Here is a 24471-nt window from a genome sequence, read left to right as displayed (position 1 = left end):
TGCAAAAGTTTAAAAATCTCATAGAATTGCGATCACCCCTTTTGTGCTGTATGATCATACAGCTCATGTCATGTCATGAATTTTTCTTTAACCTCAAACTGTGACATAACTTGTTTTCTAATTTTACTTAAGTGCAGTTCAAAAAAAATGACATCATCTACCCATTTAGAATTCATTGTGGCATTCTGATTTTGATCTAAAACCATTTTCCACCAGACTCCATGGTTCCAGTCTTCCCAGATGATGTTGGTGAATAGAGGGCCTTCCCCTGCAGGTTGTGACCTTGTTGGGGGAGCTGGGTGGAACCATAGATCTAGCACCCAGGCCTGGAGTCAGAAAGAATTGAGTTCAAATTTGGCCTCAGACACTTACTCCCTGTGTGACCCTGGACAAGTCACCTAGCCTCTGTTTGCCTAAGTTTTGTCATCTGTAAAAAGGTATGAAAGTAACACCTACCTCCCAGGGTTGTTGCAAGGACCAGATGAGATATCGGCCAAGTGCTTGGCACAGTGCCTAGCACCTATGAAGCCTTATGTGAATGTTATCTGCTGTTACAGAGTTCACTGTCCTCAAGACCCTGGTAAGGATACTATGACTTCTTCTATGAGGTGCTCATCTACTCTGCTGATACATTTTTCTCTATTTTGTCCAGCACCAGGCTGTTCTGGAAAATACTTTATAGCAGAGTATCAGATTTGCTAAGGCCAACCCCCCCCTCCCCTCCCCTCCCCTTTTTATTCTTTTGGTATTCTTGGCCTTTTAATCTTCCAAATGAATTTTAAAATTATTTTATCTAATTCTATAAATAATCCACCTGGGAAGACTGCTACAGTACGTGCAAGTCTGACATGCTCTCTCCAGTTATCTACATTTTGGGGGGCCAAAACTGCTTTGCGGTTGTATTTAAGATTTGTCTTTGTCTAGGTGGCTTAACTCCCACATGCTTCATGTACCTTATCTTAAATGGAATTTTTCTTCCTTCCTCTTGCAATCCCTTTTAGATGGCTTTAATTGTCCTTCGAGAATGAAAGCACTGTTTGTTGGGCTGTATCTGCTGGGTCAAAATAAATACTAACAAAAAATAAAGCAATTCTTATTGAGGGTATTCAGCAAGCCCAAGTTTAATGCACATCAGTGCGGGGTAGTACAGTCTCCTGGTCAATGAGTGACCAGCAAAGCAGACGTCCACACATACACGCACACCGCCCCAACACTGAGGCCTTTGAACAGCGGCAGTCTGATCAGAAAAACACTGTCCCCAAGAATTCAGGCAGCTTCCACCACGGAACCCACCTAATGGATTCCCTGGCATCATCACCTGGAATCTAGGGCCCTTGGCCCTAGAAAGTCACTGAAGGGCTCTGATTAGAGAACCCTGAGACCACTCTCCTGGTTACCAACAGCAAGGAGGATTCCTTCAAGGGTGGCACCCTAGCAGGTCCCAGGCCTTCCTCAGGCCTCAGTAGTCTCCTGTCAGGTCACTCTCAAATCATTTTCCTGGTTCTAGGGCACTTTCAAAGTCACAGGCACTCCACGGCGGGCAGAGACTGAAAACAAGGGTGGGACAGTGACCCCCAAGGACCCAGGGCCTTCAGGCTCGATGCTGCTTCTTTCGATTCTTGTGCCCAGCCTGGGCCCCACGCTGGGCAGCTTTCACCAGACCCTTAAACTGTCCTTGCATCTTTGCCTTTTTCCTGCAAAGCCAAGGACACATAAATAAGTTCCTCACTCACTACTGAAATAACCTATTTATTCCCTGTCTTCTTCCTCCAATTATCAAGGTCTTCAGAGGCAAGGGCTGGGACTCCACCCAGGGACTCCAGTCATGCTCCGCTCCCACCCTCCTCACCTACCCGGCCAGTCTGGCTGCTGGGCCATACCTGTGATTGAGCTTGGCTTTGTTCAGGGGGATGTAGGCATAGGGGTCAAGGCGACCTTTCTTTTTCACATCACCTCTTCCTTTCTGCTCAGCCGAAGAAAAATAGACATTGGAGGCCAGAGTCAGCCTTGTCCAGACCTCCTGCCCCACTCCAGCACTTAGAAAGCATAGGGCCCACTTCCCCTTCTGCCCAAAATAAGCCCAGGGCTTCCAGCTCTGAGCCTGACACCCAGGTCCTCTCCCTTCTGTTGTGTCAGGACTCAAGAGCCCTTTGCCTCCCACCCTCCCTTCCCTCTTACTCCCCAGGTAAGCAAAACACCTTCAGGAACCCAGACCTGAAGGGTATCCCCCTTCTCCACCCGTGTACTTTGGCAGTGACCACTGTCCAGGTGAGGTGATGAGATCAATGGTGCATGAAGATGAAAATCATTTCGAAAAAAAGCATTCCAGTCCTCCCTTCTCCCACCCCCCTCACCCTGAATCTGACACCAGTGGACTTTCCCTGGTCATCATGCATCGGCAGCTCTTACCTTGGCCTTGTAATGTGCCCCAGGCTTCTTAGCTAGTGGCCGGTGGATTCCGGAACCTCCGGCTAAAAAGAGAACAAGAGTATCTCTGAGTTCAAAGTCTCCCCAGAAGCTGGATTCAGGAGAAGCAGCCTGCTAAGAGCGCAGCACAGGTAGCAGCAGCCACTCTGCCCCTAAGAGCCAAGGACAAACGACGAGACTGCCAGGGTGCAACGTGCTGTGCTGACCCGGAACCACCATTTTCACAACCTGGCTCTTCTGAATACAACAAAAACCCCAAACCCAAACAGCTGCCAGGGCCCATCCATCAGACAGATTCTCTGCCCTCTCAACGTTCTGAGTAACTCCAGCACCTCCCGTCTGTACGAAGCCTTGGGATCCAAAGCTCTCTGATCCTAACTACCCTGCAGGGCAGACACAGCTGGTGAGTCAGAGGCAAACAACCCTGCGCTTAAAATGAGAGGCAGCGGCCGCACAAAAGGACAAGGCATTGGGCCTGGGGTCAGAAGGACCCGAGATCAAATCTGGCCTCAGACACTCAGCAGCTGTGTGAGCCCGGGCAAGTCACTTCACCCTTCTGACAGTCTCCCCATCTGTAAGATAATAACAACGGCGCTGCCCTCCCAGGCTGTTGCGAGGAACAAATAAAGGTAGCACGTATAAAGCGCTCCACGCAGTGCCTGTCACACAGGAGGTGCCTGATAAACGCTTGTTCCCTCCAGTCACAGGGCCTGGGACTGAGGGCCAGCTCTGACTCTTACAAGCCCCAGCCCCTCTTAGGGCCTCAGCTGCTCGCAATGATTTGCCCAAGGTCCTACCACAGGTTCAGCAGCTCAGTCACTTTCTACCACTCCCTTTAGAGAGGCTCGGGTCTCATTCTGGCGCTGGCAGAAGCTACGTGGGCTCCCAGAATCACCCAACTCCCAAGCCACACAGGAGCCTAGAGGTCACCAGGCCAAGCTGCTTGCTTTACAAACGGGGAAACCAAGGCCCAGAGAAGGCTGACTCATGCAGGGTCAGTGGCGGCACAGGGTCCGAGGCCTGCTTCCTGACTCAGTAATTATTTCCAAATGGCTATTTTCAAGCCCTGTTTCTGCTACATCATGAGGTCATTAAGAAACAAGAATAAAGCACCCCTGAAATTCTAACTTAAGGTGATGAGGAAGCAAGATCTGAACAGTAGGCACTCTCAACATTCCAGTAGCGGTCCCCAAGGAACGAGGGCTTCAACAGGGACTGGGCTGCGAGCTCCTCACGGCGATCTCGCACGCTGGGCCTCCACCTCTAGAGCGGGCATGATGGGAAGGGGATGCTCAGCTGCCCAAAGGTTTGTGCCGAGGATGGCAGCTTTCACTCCAGGTAGCCTGTGCCATTAACAGGAAGTGGAAAAACAGGTCCAAATCTTCCTAAGGGTGGGCTGAGAATGCCGCAGTCAGCCTCAGTGGGACTTATGTGTGGAAAGGCACCTTTTCCTCACTCTCTGTATCCTTTCTCCATCCCCCAAATCCCTGCCTCACTTCTCTCACTCCACCAACAAAGGTCGAGGGACCTGTTATCTCACCCGAGGGGCCCAGGTTTCCTCACCTTTGTACTGGGCTGGGGGTTCCGATTCTTCCTCATCACGGTCCTGCCGAAGCCTGAGTTTCCGGGCTTTTTTCTGTGAAGAGAGAGGAAGACAAATAGAACAGGCACCCACCACAAGGGTCTGTCTCTGCATCAACAAGCAGTTCTCCATATTCCTGATGTGCCAGGCCCTGCGCTAAGCACTGGAGACACAAGAAAGGAGAAGCACAATCCTGCCCTCAAGGAACCCACAGCCTCCTGGGGGGCACAGCATATAAACAACCCCATAACATACAAGATCTACACAAGAAAAGAGGAGGTCCCCTCAGAGAGGAGGAGCACGGGGCGGGGTGGGGAGGTGGGGGGGGCTTCTTGAAGAGAGCTGTGCTCTCTGCCTCTTGTTCCAGAAGGGTCAGAGGGCCAAGCTCTACCCTCTCTGAAAACACACCAGGCCATAGTTCACCCATTCCTCCTCCCACCAAGTTGCCCGATCCCAATGCTAGGAAATGGAAGCAGCAGAGGGTTCAGTGGAATGTGCACTGGATTGGGAGTCAGGGGGCCTGGGCTCTAAATCCTGGCACAACTCCACCCTCCTGGCATAGCAGCCTTCAAAGACCTGACAGTCATAAAATGCTAAGTGCGCCTCCCCACCCCCAACATTTGGGGCTGAAGAAGCTTCCAGGTGGTGCTGGCTGACCCTGCTACAGACAACTTCTCACTGCATCAAGTCCAGGCTTCAGACCAGACCCTGTGCCCGAGCTTAGGCAAGAAACCTGAGGTGCCTCCATTGCAATGAGAGTTACACTTACGTTCAGGATGCGCACTTCTTGCCCAAGGTCAGTCGGCTCCTCATCTGCACCTGGGGCCAAAGAACAAGTAGTGTCTCAGTGCCTGGGGGCTGCACAACCCCCCGGCTCTTCTTCCTCCCCTCTCTTCTCCCTCCTACTCCAAGGCAAGGAGAAGGGAGAGAGAGAGCAGGGACCCTGCTTAGGGGGACAGGCTCTGCAGCCACCTTCGGGCATTCTGATCGAACCTCCACACACCTTTCATAATGTCTTCCTCCTCCTGCTCTTCCTCCTCAAGGATGATCAGGCGCCCATCTGCACTGAGTTTGAAGTTATGATCCTTCTTCTTCGGGTTCACACCAGGCTGTGTGGCTAAAAGAGCATGTATGGGAGGGGAAGCGTGAGGAGCACAAACTGCAGACATGAGTCTCTTCCCTGACATCACTAACCCACTCACACCTTCATCTGCCCCCCAGGTGCTCCACCTCCACAGAGGGGGCTCTACCAGGTTAGCTATCAGGAAGGAGAGGCCCTGGTCCCCCTGGCAGCATCTGCCCAGACCCGGGAAGCGACGGGGCCACCCTCTGACCCCCATGGCAGGCAGGCAGACCCTCTTCTCCTTACCTAGGACTCGCTTGGACACGTTGGGATCCAGGAAGTTGAGGGGTTCATCCCCACCTCCCTCTTTCAACCACGCCCTGCTCCTCTGCCGTGCCAGCTTCTGATCCTTGCCCTTGGCTGGCTTCTCATCCTCCTCCTCGTCCTCCGAGTCAGCCAGGATCTCTTCAATGCTAGACAGAGAGGGAAGGAAGGATGTGCCCCATCCCCTACCTAGAGCTGGAGACACTGTCCTAGGCAGGAGGGCTGGGTCTGGGTGATGGCTTACCTATCTCCTCTGACCTGAGGAGAGTCGTCTTCCTCTTCCACAGATGCCTGCTGCAAGGCCCGCTGCTTCTTGGACCGGGCCTCCGCTTTGCGGATGTTCACCAAGACTTTGTGGTAGTCCTCAGGGAGCAACCCCTTCACCAGCTCAAATCTAAGGGTACAAAGGAAGGCATGCCAGTCAGCATCCGCACCAGGAGCCCACGAGGTTAACAGCCTGGACACAGAACCACATCTGCTCCCTCGCCTCATGAGACGTGGGCAGCAAGGCTCAGCTCCAAAGTGACAAAGGGCTTCCATGTTCATCTTACTTCCCCAAAAGCCCCTCTTTGGTCCCTTCTTCCAACCCATCCATCCTTACTGACCCAAACTTGCGGATAAATTTAGTAAACAGGTTCCTGAGCTTCATTCGGAAATGGCGGCGCATGTCATCGGTCAGGTTCCCGATAGCTTCCATCTGTTACAGTGGGAACATAAGGTTACACTCAGGGCAGGCAGCAAGCCAAGAGGCTGCCTCTGACCAAAGCAGCCAAGCCCACAAACGGACGGTTCTGAGCCACCCACGTTCCCGATTCTCGAACCCTCACCCAGCGGCCCTACTAAAGGTGCTCTTTAACCAGCTGTTAAAAGCCCACCATTAACAGGCACTACCGAGGACAACCTGCTGCCTCAGTGGGCTTGTACGGGACCCCAAGACACCTCCAAGTTCTCTATCCATTCTCTCTAGCCAAGCACAAGGCCCACCTCCTCCATGAAGCCTGCCCTGACTGCTCTAGCCCACAGCCATCTAGTCCTCCTTGGAGTGCCCACCGTGTTTTATGTTCTGTATCACACTGCTGTACAGATCACCCCGTCTGGGGGCAGGGCCCATTTTATGCTTCAGCAGCCCTTGTGGATGGCACCTCGCACAATTCTGGGCACACGGTGTCCACCTAGTAGGGCCGTGGTGAACTGACTTGACAACGGTCTGGTGGAGAAGTAGATAAATGAAAGACTGTACAGAAAGAGTGCTGAGCCAAGGATGGGGAGAACTAGTTCTAGACCCTGCGATCATAAGTCACTTAACTAGCCCTGTGGGCCAGCCACGCCCATCTATAAGATGAAAGGCTCAATCTGTTCTGAACCCAGCATTCTCCATCCTATGACGAAGGCAGGCAGTGGTGGAAGGGGGCACAAGATGCCTGAGGAAGGCAGGGCTGTCCGGGGACCAAACAGAGGGTGATTCTTCAGAACCTTCTCCAGCACCAGTAGGTGACAGACACCCAGAGCAACTTCCTGGTGCCAGGGAGAACAGGAGACGGGCCTGAGCGGTCCCTTGGGAGCTTACAAGGAGGCCAGGACTCCAAGGCTTGGTTTATGGCTCGCCCAAGCTGGACCACCATGATGCCTGGGCTGGCACTTACCATGAGCTGCAGGTGCCTGGCCAGATGGGTCATGTCCATAACCAGCAGCACCACCTTTATGAAGCCCAGGGCAGACTTGACCACATCGCGGGTACGGGAGGCCAGCAGCAGGCACACATTTTTCAGTAACTGCTCTATGGTGTCTGTTCCCATCAGACCTGCAGCAAAGGCCCCCATCACGTCAGTGATCCTTCCCCCTCTCCAGGGGCTCTAATCCCCACCCCACCCACCCCTTCCTCTGCCATGGGGAGAATGGAGAGGTGAAGATGTGAACCACTTGGGAGACACAAGAGTCCGAAGCCCAACTCATTCTGAATTAGGTGGAGGGGAGAGAAGTTGGTATTGTTACGCTCAAGAGGTCATTGAGAAGTAAATCACATTCTACCCACCCCTCCCCTTTCCTTGCTTCTACATGCTCTATCCTTCAGCAGCACTCTGCAGAAAGAATAGCCCTTACCTTTAAACTCAAAGAGGAGGTGGGTGAGGGCCAGGACACTGCAGCTGATCATGGTGACAGATCCCGTGAGGCCAGGATAGATCAGGACCATGTACCTCTGCAAAGCAGCTACAACAACAGAAACCAGAGTGCAATCACCTGCCATGTGAGGCCACAGACCTTCCTCCTTCCTGCCCATGTCTCACCATAGAGCAAAAGGCAATGTGTGAAAGAATTCTGGCCAAGAAAGTGGCCTCAGGCCAGAAGGCAACTGGTTCTGGCCCCTAGACTCTGTGAGACCAGAGTGAAGAGGAAGCCTCCCATCCTTTGTCTTCCAGGAACACCAAGAGCTCAGGTGAATTTCCAAAATGACATCCAAGGGAAAACAAAGATGCTTTTAAGACCCGCTCCCAGCTGAGCCAATAAGCCCAGACCCTATCTAGACTGAACAGGGCCTTGCTCACCTTCTTGGTTAGAGTCAAATCGAAGGAAAGCACGTCCCATCTCCACCAGCAGCACAAAGGCATTCTTCCGAGCTCCCACTGACACCTCCTTGGTGCACAGAATCACCTGCAGCAGACCCCACCAGGTCAGCCCACAGCCACCACAGGTCTTTGGGCTTCCCTGCTTGAAATGACCAGGCAGTTGGGCCCTATGGGAGCCACCAGAGTGGGCCTGGCCTCCTGCTGGTCCATGCTCCAGGGTCACCCCTCCTCACAATTCTTAACTGCCCTACCTCGGGAACCAAGGCGGTGATAAACTCCTCATGTTCTGCTGTCAGCTTCTTTATGATATGAATCAGGCACTTCAAACGGGGCTGGAGGAGAGGAAGGCAATTGAGGAGGGCATCTTACTTTGCCCCCAGTTCCCATACAATGGCTGGGAGTCTCACCAGGAACCACCCCCAAGCTGGATTCCTTGTAAGGAGTGGCCCTCTGCCCTATCCCTAATGGAGCCCTGTCCCTTCCCATCTCTGCCAAGGTCCCTAAGGCTTCTCACCCTCTTGGCTGGGGAGGCAGTGCTCCGAAGGGAATCCAGGAGGGTTTTCTTCAGGTCTCCCAGGTGGTTCTGAACAAAGCATTCTCCAGGACCCTCCGGGCTAGCACACACTTCCTCCAGCACCCTGTAGGCCTTTTTCTGCATGGTATGCTCCTTACTCTAAGCAGAACAGATGAGCAGGTCAGGAATAGGGAACATTTACCAGTTTGTTCAGATACTCCCCAATTGCTGAACTATAAATCACTAGGTCATAAGGAATGTCAGACACAATAAATTCAGAGACAACAGAAGATCAGTATGGAGTAATGCAGAATAAAGGAAGCAGAACCAAAAAAACATGAGAAATGACTGCAATATCAGGGGAAAAAGATAACACAAGACAAAAAAATGTAGGTCACATTGAGTGGAGAACATCAGCACTGTACCACTCAAGTCCTACAATCGGTGACTGTTAAGTGACACGGTACTATCAGGTACAATCGTAGTACTTGGCAGTTTATCACTACTGCTCTCAAGAAATAGACTTTTGAGGGGAATTCAGGTGTTGCGCGTGTCTATTGTGTCAAAATATAGTAATTAAAATTTAATGAAAAGGTCAGTCTTCATGTGGTCTCCACGACACAATCTAATTTTGGTGCTCCCTTCCTTCCCACGGAACCCCTTATGTCCCAAGACTCAAGCATGGTCTGGGGGGGCTCCTGGCCCTGACGTCTTCCATAAAACAGGACCCTGAAAAAGCTCACCTCCAGATAGGGGCAGATCGTACGGTACAGCTTGCTGATAGAGGCTTCATCAGCATGGGGCGCCATGGCCACAATCAAGTCCAGGATAGAGTGTCTGTTCAGGCAGGGAAAGACAGAATCAGGGTGCAGAGTTGAATTTGGGGCTAGCTGGTATGATGGCAGAGGGAGGGAAGGAACACGACCTGTGGTCACTTCGCAGTGTTGATACACCATGGCTCCCCACCCAAGTGGCCCCTGCTTCACGGCCTTAGGATGGCTCCACAGAAGTGAGCCTCCTCTGGCTTCCATCTCCTGGAGGTCCTGAGGAAGGAGGTACCTACCTATAAGAGGACGCCCATTTACCTGGTAAAGTCCAAGCTGGCAGGATCAAGCACTTTCTCACTGGCTTTCTCCAGGAACCCGTTCACCAGCTGCAGATCCATGGAGAAATGAACTACCAAGAAGCCAGGGTCCCCATGCCCCATCTCACAGCCCCCAGCCTAGCTTTGAGCCCTGAAATAATCTACCTGCAACCTACATCCCAAAACCACTCAGAGCCTAGCCCAGCAAGGCCACTAGCCTTCTCTGCCCACGTGGAACCTCAAGCCCTAGCAGGGGCCCAAAGGGGTGAGTACAGCTCCTAATTTCTGAACTGCCTTCACTCCCCACTGTGAGCCCCCACCCTCAAGCACTTCCCCCTTTTCTTTCCTCCAGTTTGCCCACTGAGGCCTCCAAGGTCCTTCAGCCCACACTCACCTCTGGCTCTGTGACAGCGAGGTAAGTTTTAATGGTGTCCAGCACAGCTCGCCGGGGAGCGGTGCTTTCCCCATCCGCCAGGGGCTGTCCATACACATTAAATAGTATCGGCAGAAAGTTCTTGGCAAAGCGTCTCACTTCAGCACGGTCCGCTTCTGCTCCAGAGAAACCCCCAAGCACAAAGAGGAAATACATGGGGCATCATGAACCTCAGAGGCCTGTTGGATTGGAGGCCTAAGGTCCCTCCCAAGTAACCCCGAGTCCTCTCCTTCAGATGGTGACACTGCAGAAACAGAGCAAACACCCCAGGCGGGCTGGAAGGCCAGGAGCCCCTGGAAATGCTCCTGGAAAGCAGGGATGGCATGTGGCACTTCTCAGCATTTCACTGATTTCTCAAATGCCAACTAACCGACTAATTGAAAACACACACATGGCCAGCAAGCCATGCTCAGCCTAATGGCCAGTCCCTTTACCTCTTCCTGAAAAGAAGAGCAAGCACCCTTTCTTTGGGGGAGAAGGGCAGAAGGGAGTCACTGGGAAGAAAGGCTTTCTGGAGAGGATGGATCAGCTTGACTCGCTGGCTTTGGAGAGGCAGAAACCATACCTGCCTCACAACCCTTGGTGATGAGTGTGCGCAGTGCCTGGCACACTGTGAGCCGCAGATCTGGACGCTCGCTGATGGCTGTGCCCAGAGTCCTCGCGATCCCTTTGAAGGAGGCAGCCACGTCAGTGGGCTTGGTACAGAATCCAGGCAGCAGGGTCCATACCTGGGGAGGGCAGGAAGGGAAACAGTGTTGCTCTCAGGAGTGGCTCCTCTTGCTTCCCAGGCCCACAGCCCCAGCCATGGAGGACCATGTGCACCTCACCTGCCACTGAAGAGTGTCATAGATTTTGGACTCCATGGTCCTGCCCTCCTGGGCCAGTTCTGTAGCTAGAGCAGGAGAACAAGACTGTGTGATCCTTGCTGACCCTTCCAACCCCACCAGATAACCAAACCTGCCTCTCAGGGAGAGGTCCATTACCTCTGTTCTTCAGTGTAGCGGCCAGGGGCAAGAAATAGCTTGTGAAGAAACCCAGCCGTGTATTACGGACATGATCACGAATGACAGGCAGCAGCCAGCTCCGAGGAAAATCCAGACTCTCCCTGGAGAGAAAGACACCATTCCCCAACGATATGAAACCAAGACTGGCAGACAGCTGGCAGAAAATGGAACAGGTACACAGGCCTCGACATGAGACTGTCATGGCCAACGTCAGGGTTAGTTAACACCTCTCTGAAATGAGTGGGGGAACAAAGGGAAAGGACCATGGGACTCCTTCAGGCAGAGACGAGAATCTTCCCTGGCTGGGGGCCCTACTTTGTTAACCTCCCTCACTGCCAAGGCCACACTTACTCAAAGCCATCAATCTCCAAAGGCACAGCTTGAAGGACAACCTCGGGGCCCATGCTGGTCACTGCGGCCCCCACAGCCTGGTCCAGAGCCAGCTTGTGAGGGAAGTGTGGAGACAGGCGCAAGTCGCACAGGGACTGAAGGCACTTGAGAAAGAGGTAGAATACAGGGAAGAGATTAGTCTTCCCTTACCAAGAGAAGCCTGCTCCAGCAGCCAACAAGAGGGACAATACCATGAGGCTCCTGCTCTCGGCCAGATGCTGGCCGCCTACGTAACAGGCTTCTGCCAGGGACTCTGCTGCCCACCAGCTGCCAAATGGTGTTTCACAGGGAGGTTGCCCCCTGGTAACTGGAATGGCCTAGACCAGGGGTGGGGAACCTGCAACCTCAAGGCCACATATGGCCTTCTAGATCCTTGGGTGTGGCTTTTCACTGAATCCAACTTTTACTTTTATTAAGGGTATTTGCTCTGTGAAGTTTGGATACAGTCAAAGGACTGCACTTGAGGACCCAGAGGGCCACATGTGGCACCTTGAGGCTACAGGTTCCCCACCCCTGGCCTAGAACAATACTACACACCTAAAAAAACCTACCCCAATTCCCCAGAGAAGCTGCCCCCTGTAAACAGCCCTCAGGGGCCCGGTTCCTATCACTCTTACATGGTTTTTCTACAGTTTCCCTAAACTCTGATCCCTATCAGGTAGCCTGGTGGCAGTCAAAGTCCCCAGCCAAGCTTGCTAGGGAATCTCCATTACCCAAGGGACTTCCTTGGGATCTCTTCTGTTTTCTGCCACACAACAAAGCCATCACGTCAAGAACCCAAAGCGGAAACAACCAAGCAGACCTCCTTTATGTCTCTTCTCCCAGTTTGTCCTCATCATAAAGACAGATGAGCCAAGCTGCCCAACTCTACACAAAACTAAAACACAGCACGCCCAAGACAGCCCTCCTAGCATGCATCCGGCCTACTCACTTTCCTCATTATGAGGTGAGCCTGTTTTCCACAGGCCTCAAAGAAGCCTCGTAGCAGTTGCAACACCAAGTCCCACACCGCATGAAACTTGTACGTCAGGCCTTCTTCCACAGCTCTGCCAAGGAGTAAGCAACTTGTGAGGTAAGATCCAAATACATCAGGCAAATGATCAGTAGGTACCATGGACGCTGCTGGTCTGGCTGGGGTCACAGTGCCCAAGAAATGGAGCAGGAGACACCATATGAGAGGAAAGCCGCAGCCTCCATCCTGGCCCACCACCTGGTGTTCTACTCTGTATATGGAAATGCCCACTTTACTTAAGGTTAAGTTCAGAATTTAAAAAATATAAGAGGCTATGTTCTGATTTCTAGAAGATCTCAGGATCAATGGCTTTCCTGACAGACTGTCTTAGCAAGTGTGGCATCCTTCCTAGAGAAACCAGACTTAGGTCAGACCATCTGACAGAGCAAGTCAAAAGAAAGGAGAACATTCAGGAAAACCCTTAATGTAAATCAATCTTGGATAAGCCAACTAAATGAACGGACGACAGGCAGAAGAGATTCTGAGGATCCTAGGCCTTGAAATGAAACACACCAAGTTTCCCAACGTTTCCTCCCTCTCTTCTGCCGATTTCTGGCCGGGCCAGCGAAGAAAGAGGAAGGATGGCTGGCGCGGCCACATGTGCAATCCTACGTATATTTTCTCTAATGCTGGGGAAAGGGAGGGAGATGTGGTAAAGGGACAGATCTACGGCTAGATGGGGCGCAAACACCTTCCCGGGTCTCCTAAACACAGTAGCCCTGAAGGTTCATAGCCAAGCTTCTTTCTAGCACCCCCCACACCCTCAGATGACTCCATTCTATCCTGTGTTCTTACCTGAACATCCTGGCAATATACAGTGGAGGCCCAGAGGCAGAAGAGGACACTGAGCCAACATCAGCCATATGGGGAGCAATACACTCTGTGAGCAGCAGCTAGAGGAGGGGGGGTCAAGGAGTCAATCAGCAGGCATCGGTCACCAACACTCCCCACCCCTGCAACATGCCCACCTTTTCTGAGGGGCAAACCACCCATGCTGATGTTTCCAAGGAGCCCAACTTAGGCAGAAAGGTCAGGTATGATTCCTGGGTGAGTGACAAGACGGTATCCAATGCCCCTCACCAACCAGCTGTCATCACCCACATACAGCCATGAACTGCACCAATGTGAGGAGAGAGCTCTACAGACCCCCTCCCTGGTCAGCAGCCCCAAGTAAGAGTACCTTGAGGCTCTGGGTGGCAGCTGCTGCTACCTGTCCATGGGGTGAAAGAAGACAGTTCATCGCAGCCCCAAAAAATCGAGGTAAATGCCCCATACCAAGGTCCCGCTGCATCCTGAAAAGACACAAAGTTTCAGTGTTTCTGGGCCCCAAGGGCTATGAGACTGAGGCCAGCAGTTCCTCAGCAAGCAAAAAAAGAATCAGAGTGCTGGGAAAACCTCAAGAAGCTTTCTAATCTAATCCCCTTTCCTTCTTCTCCCCTTTCTGTGGACACTTTTAAAAAATTCTCCATTTCCAGCACTGTTCCTTAAGCGTAGTCATGGAGAATTAAAGGCAGAATCACGGCACTTGATACCTGGAAAGGACCTTTCCTTTCACAAAGATGAGGAAAGAGTGATGTCCAGGGAGAACGCGTGACTTCTTTGTCAAAGAGCCCACGCTTCTGGGGTGGCAGGTGCACAACACTGTCTGGTGCTTTTCCCACTGCCCTACCCTAAGCTGACTCTCCATCTCCTCGAGAGATTGAGTGGGGAAGGCACCTCTTGTTCTTCAACTGCTGTGACTTAGTTTTCATTTCAGGAAAAGGCTTAGTTCACCCATCTTTTCTGTATCCCCACCCCCAAGCTCCTCCAGAGGAAGCACACCTGGATAGAGGCCCCCATACCTACCTGACCAGGTTAGCATGGGCCTTCTCCATGACCATAAGCCAGACAAGCAGGGGCTGTAGGTCATTCTCGCTGGGAATGTAGTCATACAGGGCCTAGAGACAGCAAGATGAGGGTAAAACCAGGGCAATAAGCCTATGAACCCAAATTCAATACCAGTAGGTGAACGGCCACACCAAACTAATCCTCCTCCCTCAAGCCACCCTCAAGTGTGGGTGTGAACCAAAGCAGACCCAAGGGCCTGCTGAAGACAACCTGGGCCTATTCTAGACCTGTACTTCTAGGTCTGGTCAAGTACTAACTGTCCAGTGGGCACAGAGGGTTTCATAATTAGGTTGCACAAATGTTAGTCTCAGGAAACCAAACACAGGTCTGAATAATAGATCGCATTTATTTATGTTATCCACTAAAAAGTTTTTCCATTAAAAAGCGTAACTTTAAATTTTACGTCTGGGTTTGTTTAGGGCCTGTTTAGGGTGGCAAAAAGAAACTTTATTTAAAGAAAGTTTTTATGCATATGTGACCAGATATCCTGAGGGAACTCCTCTAAGTAGGAACTCTTTGGCTCTTAACTCTTGGTATGGTCAGAATTTCAGACTGCCATAACCTCTTAGAAGTTCTTTTGGGTTCTTCTGGCTATTATTCTGTTCTTGAATGAAATTTATGCCACCTCCTACTTAATAAGCCATAATAAATTCTATGAGGCAGTGACCGCAGATTCACATTCAGGAGGATCACAGGCATTTTCTCATTTCATGTGGAGGCTGGATACTCTGTTCCCTTAGTAAAACATGCTGCCCACGCTTCTCCCCAAAAGGCTCTCTCTGGTCTTCTGACAACACCAGAGCTTCCCTTATATCACAAGGCTGGCCCTGACTGTTTCAAGAATACCCTGTACCTTCTTGGTCTAGGAGGCCATGCCCCCTTCCCCTCCTCAAAGAGGGCAGGGGATGGTCCATGCAGCCTTGTCTGCCAGCCTTTGCCTGGGTGTCAGGCCAGCCAAGTGTGCCTTTCATTCTTCAGGGCTGGCAGCCCCTCCAGCCCCTAGAGCAGGCCATTCCTCTCAATGATGCTAACTGCAAGCCCTCTTTCTTTGCATAATCCTTTTGGAGTGACAGCGCTCCCTTCACCCTCCTCACCCAGCCCACTCCTCAAGACCAAAACCACCTTCTCCAAGCCTCACCGTGATAATCTGGGCATTGAGTTCCGCTGAAAGGGTGCCAGGACTGGGTTTGGCATGGAAGAGACCATGAAAAGCTTGCATGGCACAGGCAGTCACCAACTGGGGAGGACATACGGACTCAGTCTCCAATAGTCAGGGACTATTGAGAAACAGGCAATACAGGAAAAGTGAGGGGTAGACAGGCAAGCAGAGGCCAGGCACTGATCTGGGACCTCATCCCCAAGTAGCAGGCCTTCACGTTCAGGCCAAGAACACAGAATCTGGGCACATCAATGGGACCAATGCCCCACTCCGGGATGTTTTCTTCAGAGATATAGGAAATCACTATAAAATCAGGCAGTTGGGTTACAGGGACATTTATGGAATTTTGCCATCACATGCCTGACTTCCAATAATCTCGGGTCTCAGATTAAGAGATGAGAGAAATCAGCTTGAATTCTATAATCAGAAGTGAGGGGAGGCCTCAGGGTCGTTGAGTTTGCACACCACTGTGAACAGCAGTGTTTCCTCAATTCTGACTGTGAAGCAGAATCCCCAAATCTCAGACCTGAACGGACCCCAGAGATGCTGGACAAGAACCAACCCTCTGCATCCCGCAGTGGCCATGGAGCCTTTGGCTGGCCACCTCCAAGAAGGTGGTTCATTCTACCTCTGAATGACCTGTTACATGAAGCCTAACTTTGGCCCCCTGCTACCTGCACCCATTACTCTGAGCCCCTGTCTCTGGGGCCAAAAGGAAGTCTAATTCCTTTCCACAATTCAAACACTTGAATATGGCCATCCCATCCCACTGCTATAGAATTCCTTCAGTTAAACCTTCACTAGCACAACTTTCAAGGCCCTTCACTGTTCATGGTGAAGAGATTTTGGACAAGAAGCCAAAGATCAGAACCAGAGGCTCCTGAGCAAACTCCACCTTCCCGGTTCTTCTGCCCCTGACCTGGCCCACCCTGGCTGACAGTTCTCGTCTTACCACATGGCTGAGAGTCATGACCCTCAGCAATGTCTCACTGCAACTCTTCACCATGCCCACCGGGAAACATGGCAGCAGCTCAGTGAGCAGAGTGAGCACATGCAGGGTTGTGGTGGCCTCCTTGGAGCCTGGAAGAGAAATAGGAGCATGAGGGACCTCTCTCCCCAACCCCCTCTTTGCTTGGGTCACTCTCCCTTGGTTCCCTGAACCCAAGCAGGCAGATGAGTCAAGCTACAAGGGAGGGCACTGCTTTGTTGCCCCCGGCCTCAGGCCCCCTGGAGGTCATATGGGCTTTCCTAGATTTGGCGGCACTACCTCCAGACTTCTCAATCTCCTGGATACAGAACTTGGCCGTGGAGAGGGCAGCTGGGTGATGCGTGGGAGGCTTATCTCCAAAGAGGAACTCGCTGCCCTTGATGACAGAGCACACCCCATGCTGGGCTGCCTTCCGGACCTGGGAAACAGGAACAGGGTAGAAGCCAGGTTAGTGTCCAGCTGGCACCCTAAAGGGGCAGCATTCAGCCAACGAGGATCTGAAAGTTTCTTTAGGTGCCCTCCACTGTGCTCTATGGGGAAGGCTAAAGAATGCATGGTCCCTGTCTTCAAGGAGCTGACAACCCATGGGGAGAGTCAAAAATATCATTTACAAACTTAGAAAAAGATCTTCACAGTGCATGCTGTTACTCTAAGTACAAAAAGGACCCAGGGAAGGTGCTCTGAGATCTGGCATCCTTTCAGCAGAGACACTGTCCATGAATCCTTGGAAACACCCTGCAGACATCTACAATGTCCCCACCAAACACCTTCTCAGGTTTCAAGTGGGACTAGTCCTCTGTGCATCCCTGGAGACTGCCTGGGCAATGCAATGGAACCTGTTTGCCATGGATTTGGGTTCCACGTCATAACATATTAAACTATCTCCCATTCTTACTTTAAAAAAAGAAAAAAGACTAGCTCAATTAAACATGACCCCTGAGGGAGGTTTTCAGGATGCAGGGGGAATCCTCTACCAGCTCCAATTCCAGCCAGATTCACTCCCCAACACCCAGGCTCAAGCACCAGTCCCATCCTTCTCAGACCAGTGCGCAATGAGACAATTTCCATATCGCCTCATTCCAGCCCAGAGACTCACCTTGGGTTTGGCATGAACGACAAAGCTCAGCAGCCCATGAAAAACCTGTAGAGTGACAGGGTAGCTCCAGGCAGTTAGGTCTTGTTTTCGTAGGAGGGTGGCCAGGCAGGAGAGGACCTTGTAAAGACAAACAACATAAGCATCACCTGCCCAGAGTCACACAGAAGAACTCCCCAATCCACAAAGAAAGACCCGCTCCAGGGCTCTGGATGGGGCCTGAAAAGGAAAAGAATCTCAAAGTTTTCAGTCTCAGAGAAACAAAGAATCCAAACCCTCTTCTAAGCTCCACACCCCACCTCCACTTCCACATTGTACAGCCTCCCTCTGCTATCTCCTCAAAAGGAAAGCCCCTCCAGAGAATAAACGGTAGCTGGAAAAATCACCCATCGGAGCGCTGCTGTGGAACCAGAGTGGGCCTGAGCTGACAGAACGTCCATAAAGGCTTTGGAGGTATCGGAAAACTTCTTAATGAGCACAGGGCTGGGAACCCTATGGAGAAGAGAGCACAGAACAGCAAACAAACCTTAGCTGATCCCTCCATGACTCCAATGTCCATTCTATTTGTAATCCTTATAAAAATATACTTAATACCAACAAAATCAACTAAATTTTATTGGCAACTACCTACATTTATATAAATTAATTTGACTGAATAAAGTATATCAATTTTTCAGTCACTCCCTTAAATGCCCACTAGATCTTGGCCTATCTATTTTCATCAACTTTTCTTCTTATACACTTAGAATCAGTGTGGACTATGTTTTAGCATGTTTTGGCAACACTCAAATTTTTCTCCCATTTCTTTGTATTCCTCATGTATGTGGGTCTTAATTGCATTATAGCAGTTCATTACATTTGCATACCCCAATTTATTCAACCACTCCCCAATTGTTTGCCATTTCACTGATCTCTAGTTTTTGTAATTACATATAAAGCTACTAGGAATACTGCTAAACAAAGCTTTCTTTCTTTTTTTGGCTTCTGATAACTTTTGATGTATGTTCCCCAGACTGGATTTATTAAAAGTCAAAGGGTATGGGGTACTTTTGTAACTTTCACTGTGTACTAACATAATTCTCTACAAAAAGATTCTGGGCACTTCCACTTTCAATTCCACCAACAGTAAATGACTGGGCTTGTTTTTTCCCACGATGCCACCAACACTGAGCTTTGTCAGTTTTAACGATATCTGCCAATCTGGTGAGGTGCAAGGTGGTAACTCAGAGTTGTTTGGATTGGATTGGTATCTTCTTTGATTACTAGTGAAGATGAGCATTCTTTTGAGCCATTAATAACAATTTATTTCCTCTTTTAAAAACTGTCTATTCATATCCTTTGGCTATTTAATCAAGTTGTACTGGGAGTTACTGCAATGCCTTTTCCACTTCCTTAAATTTTAGGTGTCAGGTTTTAAATCTGTCATATTTTCTTGCATATATTTTCCTCAACATTTTTCTTTAACTTTTTTTTGTTGTACATAAATTTAATGTTGTCAAATACATCAGTCTGGCTCCTATGTCTTTCAATTTGCTGAAATAACAAAAAATCCATCCCCTCCCCCACAACTAAAGTAATTACTGTATTCAATTTCAATTCATTTTCTGTTTGTTTCCAGCTGGAAATCACTGGGGCAAATAGTAATCAACTTCCCATCTAAATGCCAATTATTTTCCCCAGAACATTTGTTAGCTACTTTTCATTTTCATTCTGTCATTTCCTATATGTTTATCAAACCACTAATCTTGTGTATATATTTAATTGGCTGCCTGGTGCATCTGTTTTATTCCAGAGAATTATTTCTGCTTTACTGTCTAATCAGATAATTTTGATGATCACCTCCAGGCCCGATTCTTCACTTAACTTTTCACTCTTCACTAACCTTCCCCCCATGCCACAGCAGCCTCATTTTTGGGAACCCAATCTTCACCCAAGCTACTGATATCCAAGGTTCCTTAGCTTAGAATTCATGTCACCCCTGGGCTCCACAATTTAACACTGGGATATGAGAAGACTTCCTCGTTCCATCTCTGCCTTTGGCCTCCAGAAATCTGGAGGTGAGGAAAGGCGCCTATACTCACCGCTTCAAAACCAGATTCAGCAAATAAACCACAGCAGCAAGAGATTCTGTTGACTCCACGGCTTCCATTGTGGTCATCTGAGGAACAGATCAAGAACACAGTGAACAGAAGCCTGGCTGACTGGAAGAATAGGTTATTTTGACGTGTGTGTGTATATGAAGTGAGGTAGATTTATATGGAGAAGAGAAGGCCATCACATGCCCCATGGGTAGCATTTAGCAGAGAGTTCTGGGGCCTAGTGGTACCCATAGTTTGGGGAGGAGAGAATATGGCAATTTTTACATAATCTGGCAAATACCATCAAATCCACTGGACAACGCTGCCCTTCTTTGTTCTTCTATCTCAAGATCTACATTAGGCTACACCTTTCAGACCTGTTCTGTTACAGAGTATGTGGGATTCAGCTAGAGTTGAAACTACAGACAGAGCTTCTAGTTCCTCACCCCCAACTCACCAGTGCAGCAAAGTACTCCGTTTCGGTCTCCTTCCCTCCCTGGGAACGGATCACTTCCGTGACAGCAGCCAAGACTGCGCAAATCTAGGAGAAGGGATCTGTGAATTAGAAACCATCATCCCACCAAAAACACTTCTCTCTTCTCTCCTAGACAAAGCAATTCTTTTTCCTTTCTAATAATATTTTATTTTTTTTCCCCAATTACATGTCAAGACATTTTTAGCATTCATTTTTATAAGATTTTGAGTTCCAATTTTTTTTTCCCTCCCTGCCCCCTTACAAAAATGGAAGGCAATCTGATATAGTTATATATGTGCTATCATGTAAAATAATCTTCCATATTAGTCACAGTTGTGAAAGAAGAAACATATCAAAAGGAAAAAAAAACACAAAAAAGAATAAAGCAAGCAAAAAAAAATACACTTTGACCAGCATTCAGGGTTCATCAATTCTTTATCTGGATGAGGGTAGCATTTTCCTTTGTAAGTCCTTTGTACTTGTCTTGGATCATTGTGTTGTTGAGAAGAGCTGTCATTCATAGTTAATGTTATAATGTTGCTGATACTATGTACACTGTTTTCTTGGTTCTGCTCATTTCACTGTGTATCAGTTTGTACAAGTCCTTCCAGGTTTTTCTGAAATCTGCCTATTCATCAATTCTTACTGCACAATAGTATTCCATTACATTCATATACCACAGCTTGTTCAGCCATTCCCCAACTGATGGGCATCTCCTCAATTTCCAATATTTTGCCGCCACAAAAAGGGCTGCTATAAATATTTTTGCACATGTCGGTTCTTTTCCCTTTTTTATGATCTCCTTGGGATATAGACCTAGAAGTGGTATTGCTGGATCAAAGGGTATGCAGTTTGGTTGCCCTTTAAGCATAGCTCCAAACTGCTCTCCAGAATGGTTGGATAAGCTCGCAACTCCAAGACTGCATTAGTGCTAGAAAAATTAATTTGTAACCAAAGCCTAACAAAATCAGTTGATATCAAGGCATGAGATTGAGTTTTAGAAATCAAACAAGCTAGGTCCACACACCATCCTGAAACAAAGATCCTAAGAGGGCCCGTAACTCATACCTCCTTGTGAGCAGCCGAGTTGGACTCCCAAAAGCGCTGCACCTTGCTGAAGGTGACGTTGGTGCAGTCAGAAAGGCCACTCAGGAAGGTGCCTGAAGATTTCTCAGAGAGCGCTGAGCCCGCTTCATTCTCCATGAGGGACCGAGCTTTCTCCCCCCTGGCCAAGGGCAGAGGCCCAGTTTGCAGCTCATTATGCAATTTGAGGGCATCAACAGTTAGATCGCTTTTTTCTGAGTAAAAGAGACAAAGGGTTAATCCTCATAGGACAGAGGTCATTCAGGTCTCTTATCCTAAAAATAAATTATTTTTTCCTTCAACCATGCTATTATCCCCCTAAGTCACTGAGTTTCTCCTCTTCACCCAACTCTGTCCAAGTACGCCTCCATTTGCTATCTCTATTTCCTTATTACTTACTTCTTCACCCCTGCAACCTGACTTCTATCACCATTATCCTACTGAAACAGCTCTCAAGCCACTAATGAGACAGCACTAAAGTCACTCTTGTCCTGACAAAACCAACTAGTCTTACTTCAATCTTCACCTTTCTTAAGGTCTCAGTAGCATCTTACTCTGCTCAACAATCCTTCCTGACATTTGATTTGATTGTTCCTCTCCCAACTGGCTCTTCTTTCCTCCCAAATATACTAAATGCAGGCAGTCCCCCAAGTTGTGCCTATGCTCCCCATTTCTTTTTACACTCCTTCCTTCAGTAATCCAATCAACTCTGACGGCTTCAATAACCACTTCTGTCCAGCTGTATTTCCATCCCCATCCTCCCCTGGATCCTGCTTGTATAACAGCCTTTTAATAAGTCTCCACCTGGATGTCCTACATAGTCAACACACCTAAAATTAAAAGCTTCATCTTCTCCCCAAACCAGCTGCTACAATCCCTGTTAAAAAAGGCATCACTATCCTTAAAGTCACCCAAACCTAGGGATTACCCTTCAATTTTTTCCCCTCTCTCCCCCACCTATATGCAACCAAGTCACCAAGCCTTGGCTAGGCTACCTCTACAGCATCCCCTCTTACCCTGTCACTTCTTTCTTTTGTTCTGGGAACAGGAATGAAATCAACTCTATGATCCATAGAAAAGATGCTTCAAACAATTATTCTATGGCTCCACTCACCATCCCTGTTGACTTCCCTGATCAAAACATCCCTCCTTGGCCCACTTCCCTATAAATGATATCTTCCCCTATTAGAACTTAAGCCCCTTGAGAACAGGAACTGTCTTGCTTTTTGTTTTTGTATCTCCAGCACTTCATTTCATACCTTTTCACAGGCTTCCCCCCCTTGCTTGGAATGTATTACTTCCTCACTTGCACCTCTTAGAAGGCCCAACATCCTCTAAAGCTGTTAGTGCCCTTCTTCCCCCCTGAAATTACTTTGTATACTCCTTATTTATGCATCAATCTATGTCTCAGAAAGTAAATTCTTTGAGGGCAGAGATTACTCCGTTTTTGTTGTTTGTTGAAAGCCTAGCACCTAATCCTGGCTAAATGAATGACTGGTACACTTATTTCTTCAATCACCCAGGATAAAAATTTACCTCCAAGGTATTTTTGACTCTTTTCTCTCTCCTATCCCTAATTCAGGAGCTCTTAAGCTGAAGTCCATTGATTTGTGCATTCTTAAAAACTATTGTGATAACTGTAGTTTAAGGTAACTGATTTCCTTTTAAATCCTTTGTATTTTTATTCATTTAAAAATGTTACTAGGCTTCCCCAGACTGACAATAAGCGCGCGCCGCACGCGCGCGCGCACACACGAAGTTCAGAGCCATGGCCCTGACCAGTTGCACCAGAATGCTGTCAATTTCATGTCTACATTTTCTGTCCCCACTAGTCAATTAAACATGTCCCTACCCTACGTTTCATTCAAACTGATGACTCCAAAACTTCCATATTTTCCCACAGGAATGGAGGCACTTTCCTCATTTCTATCTGGCCCAAATGCCACCATCTCCCTGGACACTACGCAAATGCCACATTCCTCCTCTAGCCTCCTCTCATGCATGTTCTCTGTATCACATTATACTTCTGTGTTGGCCAAACACTTTCCTGCTGTCGTGCCTTTGCTTATTTCCAAAGCTGAAAATACCCTCTCTCCCTCCCCATCTTTCCTTGTTGAATTCATTTGGAAGTGAGACTCCAAAATCCCCCAGGGACAGAGACTCCTGGGATCCCCCAGTCAGTGACAACCCTATCCACCAGCACCAAACCATAAGACTTCAATTGCCAAAAAAAAAATCTTGACTTTTTTTTAAAGGTCCTTCTTAAATCTCTTATGTTTAAAAGTGACTATTGCTTATAGTTCCTCCCCTTTGCATCCTGCTTTTCCTACTCTTCTTCCTCCCTGGATCTCACAGTCCACTCTCAGCCTCATGAGGACAGGAATCTCACTTTGTCCAAACATTCTCCCAGAACACCTAATCTTGGGCACCGAAGGCCAGAGACTCTCAGGCCCGTCTCTTAGAGCTGGGCTCCGTTCCCCTTCTTGTGTCACAGACCCCTCTGGAGCGTGCTAAAGCCCACAGCCCGCTTCTCGGGAGAGCTTTTTAGTGTGCAAAATAAAAAATACAATTACTACGGAAACCAGCTATATAGCAGTATAGGTATATAAATATACATAAGTGTTTATATACATATAGATATATTTGGGGAAAAATATAATCGGGGAAAAAAGTTCATAGACTCCCCGAATTCTATTCTTGGACCCCGTGGCCCCCACGGGGTGAGGTGTTAAGGACCCTGGTCCCGGAACCCCATCAAGCCCCGCCCTAACTGAGGCTCCCAGTCTCTAGGCCCCCGCCCACCCCCGTGCAAATCTGGAGAACCATCCCCCTTCTCCCCCAGCCCCGGCCCGGCCGGGTCGCTACCTGAGGGCCGGCTAAAGAAGCGGCTGCGCGCGGCCTGCCGGTGACGCCGGCCTTCGGGATTGGAATCACTGCTGTGGCCCTTCTTCCAGCGCTTCAGCTTGGTAGAGGCGCCAGACGACAACTTCCCAGGCCGCCCCATGGCTGCGGGCTGGCGGCGGCTACGACCCCTGGCTCTACTCTTAAAACCCTCAGTGCTCAGTTATCCCTCCAACACACGCAGAACCCACGTGCGCCTCCAAACGCCTCACTTCCGCTTCCGACGAGCCACTTCCGGCTCGTCCCTGGTTACCATGGAGGAAGTCGTCAACATCCGGTTTCTCTGAGTCAGGGCAGAGCAGGAGGTCAGAGGCCTTAGAGAACGGTTTAGACCTGAAATGCTCAAACTTTTGGGTCTCAAGACCCGTTTGCACTCTTCAGAATTATCGAGGACTCCAAACAGCTTGTAT

General features: G+C 49.3%; 1 protein-coding gene across 1 annotated transcript; it reads right to left on the bottom strand.

The window, feature by feature from the left end:
* Nucleotides 1-1096: 1096 nt before the first annotated feature.
* RRP12 (ribosomal RNA processing 12 homolog) lies at nucleotides 1097-24265 on the bottom strand. The gene is made up of 34 exons (XM_036735913.1): nucleotides 24026-24265; nucleotides 21146-21375; nucleotides 20060-20143; nucleotides 19606-19682; nucleotides 17911-18016; nucleotides 17528-17644; nucleotides 16711-16849; nucleotides 16396-16523; nucleotides 15423-15521; nucleotides 14243-14334; nucleotides 13578-13689; nucleotides 13193-13290; nucleotides 12317-12431; nucleotides 11347-11489; nucleotides 10975-11096; nucleotides 10819-10883; nucleotides 10557-10719; nucleotides 9953-10107; nucleotides 9560-9627; nucleotides 9218-9311; nucleotides 8475-8633; nucleotides 8212-8292; nucleotides 7940-8045; nucleotides 7497-7604; nucleotides 7040-7197; nucleotides 6002-6093; nucleotides 5641-5790; nucleotides 5379-5545; nucleotides 5013-5126; nucleotides 4779-4828; nucleotides 3991-4063; nucleotides 2410-2471; nucleotides 1881-1963; nucleotides 1097-1694 (listed from the first exon to the last, which is right to left on the bottom strand). Exons 1-34 carry the CDS (start codon nucleotides 24162-24164, stop codon nucleotides 1592-1594), a joined length of 3852 nt encoding a protein of 1283 aa, XP_036591808.1. The 5' UTR covers nucleotides 24165-24265; the 3' UTR covers nucleotides 1097-1591.
* Between the last annotated feature and the right edge of the window lie 206 nt (nucleotides 24266-24471).

This window comes from Trichosurus vulpecula, chromosome 8 (assembly GCF_011100635.1).
Source record: "Trichosurus vulpecula isolate mTriVul1 chromosome 8, mTriVul1.pri, whole genome shotgun sequence".
Lineage (NCBI taxonomy): Eukaryota > Metazoa > Chordata > Mammalia > Diprotodontia > Phalangeridae > Trichosurus > Trichosurus vulpecula.
The sequence above is the reverse complement of the archived record's forward strand: the minus strand, read 5'-3'. Positions and strand labels throughout refer to the sequence as shown.